Source organism: Monoraphidium neglectum, assembly GCF_000611645.1.
Source record: "Monoraphidium neglectum strain SAG 48.87 unplaced genomic scaffold scaffold00814, whole genome shotgun sequence".
In the NCBI taxonomy this organism is placed as follows: domain Eukaryota; kingdom Viridiplantae; phylum Chlorophyta; class Chlorophyceae; order Sphaeropleales; family Selenastraceae; genus Monoraphidium; species Monoraphidium neglectum.
In genome coordinates this window covers 18,323-19,581 of record NW_014012814.1, presented here as the reverse complement: position 1 = coordinate 19,581, position 1,259 = coordinate 18,323, and the positions used below count along the sequence as shown (strand labels likewise).

General features: G+C 68.1%; 1 protein-coding gene across 1 annotated transcript in view; it reads right to left on the bottom strand.

Annotated features, from left to right (window-relative positions):
• MNEG_5457 (DEAD-box ATP-dependent RNA helicase 25) overlaps window positions 1-1,259 on the bottom strand; it is a gene marked incomplete at both ends in the record, with an annotated part of 6,001 nt that overhangs the window by 1,280 nt on the left and 3,462 nt on the right. Inside the window, 3 exons of the mRNA XM_014046070.1 lie at window positions 127-209; window positions 492-570; window positions 920-1,021. Coding sequence (XP_013901524.1) covers window positions 127-209; window positions 492-570; window positions 920-1,021 — 264 coding nt within the window. The remainder of the gene's footprint in view (window positions 1-126; window positions 210-491; window positions 571-919; window positions 1,022-1,259) is intronic.

The following is a 1,259-nucleotide window of genomic DNA, read 5'->3' as shown; positions in this document are numbered from 1 at the left end:
CCGCCTGTGGCGGCAACGGGCCACGGCGGGCACGGCCGGCGGCAGCGGGGCCGAGGGCGCGGAGAGAGCTTGGTGTCTGGCCTTAAACCCTGAACCCTAAACCCTAAGTGGGGCTGCCCCACGCACCTGGACGCCGGCCGCGCGCATCAGGTTGGCGTAAAACTGGGCAGCGCGGGCTGTGGTGAAGAATACGATCACCTTGTAGCTGCCTGCAGGGGCAAGAATGTGGCGGGGACAAGGCAGGAAGGTGGCAGGAAGGTGGCAGGAGGGAGAGAGAAGGTTGAGCAGACGCGGCAGGAGGGTGGGCGGGCGTCAAGCAGGCGAGCTGGGTGGAGGGTTGTGGTGGGCCGGAAACACGAGAGGGGGCGCATGCGGAGTCTGCGCCCGCACGCCGAATGCGCGGTGAAGACAGCCCGAAGCGGCCGCGAGCGGGGCGCAAGCGAGGGGCACAGGACCGACGGTGCGGCCCAGAGCGCGGGCGGACAACCCACCAGGCTCCTGTGCCATTTGGGCGTGCAGCACGTGCCATAGGGCCGGCACCAGGTCGCGACCAGGAACAACCAAGTGCTCCTGCAACGTGCGTGTGTGTGAGAGTGTGTGTGCATGTGTGTGTGTGTGCGTGTGTGTGTGTGTGTGTGGGTGTGTGTGTGCATGTGTGTGCGTGGATAGGCAAAAGACATGCAAAAACGAGCATGCTTCAGGCTGCCTGAGTAGCGAACATTGCCAAGGGCGCAAAGCCCTCGCAGCAGGCCCTGCGCGGGCGTCGCTGCGTATTTGGCGCAGGGTCTTTTTTGCCGCACACCCGGGCTCCGCGCGCCCTCACTGGAGGCCGCGGAGGGGGGGGGCCGCCGACGAGCAGCCCCGTCTGCGAGCAGCAAGCAGGACGCAGCAGGCGCGGCGAGCGGCGTCCATACCGCACCTGCTTGATGGACTTGTGGCCGGGGCCGTCGTCGTCTTTGACCGTGTTGACCATGGCCACGTCCTTGCCGCCCATCAGGAGCTTGGCGACCTCCTGGACACCCTGAGAGTCCGGGAGTTGGGGGGACAGGCCGCGCGGAGGGGAGTGTGGGGTAGCGCCAGGCGGGGAGGCGGCTGGAAAGGGTGGCATGCGGCCACCCCGTGCGGCGGGGCTGGCGGGCGGCCGGGGCCGACAGGAGGAGGGTGTTGAAATGGATGTGGTGGGGCGGCCCAGGTGCGGGCTCGTGAGGAAAGGTTGGGCGGGAGCGTGGCGGGGCTATTCAAAATGGCCCGCCCGCCCC